At 42.9% G+C, this 5,000-nt stretch overlaps 1 protein-coding gene across 8 annotated transcripts in view; it reads left to right on the forward strand.

The window, feature by feature from the left end:
• The window catches only part of LOC143299566 (uncharacterized), a 142,855-nt gene that overhangs the window by 99,032 nt on the left and 38,823 nt on the right, over window positions 1-5,000 (forward strand). For all 8 annotated transcript variants that reach the window (XM_076612882.1, XM_076612959.1, XM_076612887.1 and 5 more), the window contains one exon: window positions 353-437. In XM_076612882.1, coding sequence (XP_076468997.1) covers window positions 353-437 — 85 coding nt within the window. The remainder of the gene's footprint in view (window positions 1-352; window positions 438-5,000) is intronic.

Consider the following 5,000-nt stretch of genomic DNA (forward strand, 5'->3'; position numbering starts at 1 on the left):
CCATTGTGAACACTTGTGTGTTGGTGTGTGTATGTAAGTGCCATTGTGAACATGAGTGTATTGGTGTGTGTATATGTGTCTTTGCGTATATGTTGGTGTGTGTGTGTGTGTGTGTGTGCGTGTGTCATTGTGAACATGTGTGTGTTGGCGTGTGTACATGTGTGATTGTGTATGTTGGCGTGTGTGTATAAATATAAAAAAAAAAATATATATATATATGTGTGTGTGTATGTGTTTGTGTGTGTGTGTCGTTAAGAACACGTGTGTGTGTGTGTTGTGTGTTTGTGTGTGTGTGTGTATATATATGTGTGTGTGTGTGTGTGTCATTGTGAACACATGTGTTGGCGTACAGGCGGACCTTGTCGGAGCCAGCATCGCAGAACCGCCGCGCCCCCACCACCGGTCCCTGGACAAGGGGATCATCAACGCCATCCTGGGTAAGTCGTTCAGGGGTCTGCTTCCCTGCCTCCTCTGTCGCCTCTCCTCTCTGCACGCTGTACAGGGCTTGCCGCCGCGCTGAACGTGGTGAGTGGTGTCCAGAAGAAATAGGCTGAGAGAAAACTGAAAGAGTTGAGTGCACTGTGGAGCTCCTCTTCTTCTTCTTCTTTGTTCGGGGGCTGCAGCTCCCACGTTGGTTCACTCGTATGTACACGAGTGGGCTTTTACTTGTATGACCGTTTTTAATCTAGCCATGTAGGCAGCCATACTCCGTTTTCGGGGGTACTGTGGGGGCTCCAATGGGGAAGAGTGGGACCACGCAGTTGAGAGTCCTCTAGTACAGTCATGGATGCAACTTTTGGAGTGTTGCTCCGTTTTCCTGGACCAACACTGTAGGTGTCTGTCTGTATCTCCAGGCCTGGTTGATGCCGGGATATATTGTGAGTGTACAAAACCCGTGGCAGGTGTCTGTCTGTATCTCCAGGCCTGGTTGATGCCGGATATATTGTGAGTGTACAAAACCCGTGCAGGTGTCTGTCTGTATCTCCAGGCCTGGTTGATGCCGGGATATATTGTGAGTGTACAAAACCCGTGCAGGTATCTGTCTGTATCTCCAGGCCTGGTTGATGCCGGGATATATTGTGAGTGTAGAAAACCTGAAAAGACCTCCCTATAGCAGCATCTTCATCTTCACTGTCTTTGTCATTTGTCATGGAGAACAGAATGTCCCAAATTCTGGGACACTAAAAGAGAAGAAAAAAAATGGTCCTCTGTGATATCCTTGCTAACTGGCTGGAAAAGCATTTTGTAACTTTTTTGGGGGGGGGGGGGGGGGGGGGGGGGGTCTGTACATACTTTGTGTTGTCTTACAATAGAATCAGGCTGTAGCGAAAGTTTTCCTCAGAATAAAAGTTAACTTGGGCCATACCTAGCACCCTGTCCTTCACCCCCACTCTCCCTCATTAGACCCCTGAAAACAGAGTGTGGTTGCCTACATAGTGGGCTAAAAAAAAAAGTTCTTTCCTACATGTAAAAGCACACTCATACATATGGGTGAACACGGCATTAGCCCATTAATGCAGAAGAAGAAGAACAACAACAACCCTCCCAAACATACTACATATCTGACAGATTTTTGACATATCAAGTTTTTTCTCTGAATCCAAAGTAGCGACCATAATATTGTTACCAAAACTAGATAAATTTTTTTCTCTGAATGCAACATAGCAAGCATTAGTTACCAAAACATGATAAGTTTTTCTCTGAATCCAAAATAGCGACCACATAGTTACCAAAACATGATAAGTTTTTCTCTTGATCCAAAATAGCGACCACATAGTTACCAAAACATGATAAGTTTTTCTCTCGATCCAAAATAGCGACCACATAGTTACCAAAACATGATAAGTTTTTCTCTTGATCCAAAATAGCGACCACATAGTTACCAAAACATGATAAGTTTTTCTCTTGATCCAAAATAGCGACCACATAGTTACCAAAACATGATAAGTTTTTCTCTTAATCCAAAATAGCGACCACATAGTTAACCAAAACATGATAAGTTTTTTCTCTCGATCCAAAATAGCGACCACATAGTTACCACAATTTGTGAGTTAACCCCTTGATAGCTGAACCATGATGAAATGAGATTAGTGTGGCATGCAGTTGATGGTGCTTACACTCACAGGAGTACACACACACATACACACATGCATGTGTGGCATGCAAACACACACACACACACACACACACACACACATACATACACGCGCGCACGCACGCGCACACACATGCAGGGTTCCCAGATCAAGTCACTGAACTGCCAAGCTACAAAATGACATAGCTCATCACAGGATCTTGGCAAGCAGAAGTGGAAGCCCAGCCTAAGAGAACTTACATAAGCTACAACTTTATTGTCTGTAAAGATAAGCTACACCTTTGCTGTCTGTAAACTCACAGAAACTTGTCCGTAGGCTCAAGCACATAGAGCACAATCGCTTCCAGAACATGACAATTCATCATGAAAATATGCATCACAATAATCTGACTGATGAAATCAATGTCAGTAGGGTCAGAAAACCGCACGTTATTCAGACTGAAATATAAGAAGAGCGAACCTTGATATCCTGCAATGCATAAACTCATCCACTCCCGTATGTACATGCACGCCCGATCACCCCCACCAACCCCCCCCCCCCCACCCCAAACCCCCTGGTTCTCCCTCACACACACAGACATCAGTACACCTAGTAACAACAGCACACTAACCATGCTGTATATCACAACTTGGCTCCTTTTCCTTCTTCATTTTGGCCTTTTTTTGTGTTTGTTTTTGTTTTGTTTGTTTGTTGTTTTTTGTGGTGTTTTTCCATTTGTTTGTTTGTTTACCAGTTTCCAGATGTCCCTGGAAACTGTTGGGAGATTATATTTAGCGTGTGTGATGCTTAGCAGTGGTTGGGTAGAAAGGAAATGAAAGGGAATCTGTTTATTAGGGGGTTGTGCATCTGATCATATTTTACCTGGTTACCTCTTTTTTGGACGTTGATTATTATCATAGGAGCTGAGCTGAACGCCCTGTTGGCGGACGTCCTTAATGTCACGTTTATTCTGAGCTGGGGTCATGGTTCGGTGAAGGTTGCTTTGTCTGGTCGGATGAGTCCTGCTTTATGATAAATGGTTACCTGAGTTTTCATGTTTCCACGTGCCGGAGTGCTGCTTTGGCCTGAAGACTTGAATCTGATACGCTTCACTTGGCTTCGGCTCAGCTTGAAATCTGATGTGTGGTGTGCCTGAATCTGTGTCAGTCATAATGATAATGATAATTATAGCAATGATGATGTTAATAATACTGATAATAATGAATACTGATACACCATTGTAACCAGAAAACTGCTCTAGGTGCTTTACAAAACACATGTTTGTTAGATTAAAAATATACGCATAACACACTGCAAAAAGCACTTTGCAAACTAAATGTATATAGGTAAACACACATTCATAGAACATACACACATGTAAACCAGTTTTTTCAAACATATATACAATACTTACATATTAATAATAATGATAATGATAGTATTTATATTGTGCTGAATCTTGTGCAGAGACAAATCTAAGCGCTTTCACACCAGTCATTCACTCGCATGCATAACTCTAAAACTGAAGAAACTGAAGACAAGGAAGAGGCAGTGAAGGGAGGCTGTTTTGTGAAGAGGTGGGTTTTAAGGCCAGATTTGAAAGAGTTGAATGCGGAGACCTGACGAAGCGAAAAAGGAAGTTCATTCCAAATGCAAGGTCCAGAGACAGAGAAAGAACGCACGCACAAGCACGCACATGCATGCCTGCATACACTCCCTCGCATCTTTTAAATCTCGTCTCAAAACTCACCTTTTCCCTCAGCAATAAGTTCAATTGTGGCAGGTCCACTTCCTTTGCGTTAGCTTTTGCTTGACTATATGTATATACAGATGTATGTGTACATAACTACATGCATGTATATGAATGTGTATTGTGTGTTCATGTGCTTATGTAAGTTTGTGCCTGCCTATGTGTGCGTATGTGTTAGGGTAGCTGTTAGATACACATGTATGTTAAAATGTATGTATGCAGTGTGTGTGTGTGTGTGTGTGTGTGTGTGTGTGTGTGTGTGTGTGTGTAGTCACATTTTGGTGTGTGTGTATGTAACATTGATGTAATGTTTTATGTTAACAAAAGCGTTTTTGTAAAGCACCTAGAGCAGATTTCTGGATAGTGTGCTATATAAGTATCCATTATTATTATTATTATTATTATTATACATATACGCAAGCTCGCATACACTCAGTCGTGCCTGACTTCACATCTGATACGCCCAGCTTTCTTAATTGTCCAGCCTCTTTTTATTTTTTCTCTCTCTCCTGTTTCCCCGAACTCACCATACAACTCTCCAATCTCCTCTCTTACCTTTTTGTCTATCTATTTTGAAATGATAACAGTTGAATGTGAAAATGGATACATTGGTTGAATGTCTACAGTCACCAGTGTGTGTGTGTGTGTGTGTGTGTGTGCGATGGGATATTGAACAAAATTCCTTCTTTCTTAACTACCAAGACAAAATAGGGTGATGAAAAGTTATCATCAGCACAGTTAATGCCTAATTACTACAACTGCACAGACAGGTGTGCATCTTTCTGTCTTGTCTCTCTGCCTGTGTCTCTGTCTCTGTCTCTCTAGAGCTCTGTCTCTCTCTCTGTTCCTCCTTCCCTCTGTCTCTCTATCTGTCTTTGTCAATCTGTCTGCCTCTCATTCACATACATGCATGCATGCACGCACGCATGCACGCACGCACACATGCACACACGCATGCACGCACGCATGCACACACACACTCACTCTCTCTCTCTCACACACACACACTCTCTCTCTCTCTCTCACTCACACACACACACACACACACACATACACACACGCGCGCGCGCGCGCGCGCGCGCGCACACACACACACACACACACACACACACACACACATACACACTCAAACACTCTCTCTCTCTCTCACACACACACACACACTCACACACACA

The sequence above is a fragment of the Babylonia areolata genome, chromosome 2, assembly GCF_041734735.1.
Source record: "Babylonia areolata isolate BAREFJ2019XMU chromosome 2, ASM4173473v1, whole genome shotgun sequence".
NCBI classification, from domain to species: domain Eukaryota; kingdom Metazoa; phylum Mollusca; class Gastropoda; order Neogastropoda; family Buccinidae; genus Babylonia; species Babylonia areolata.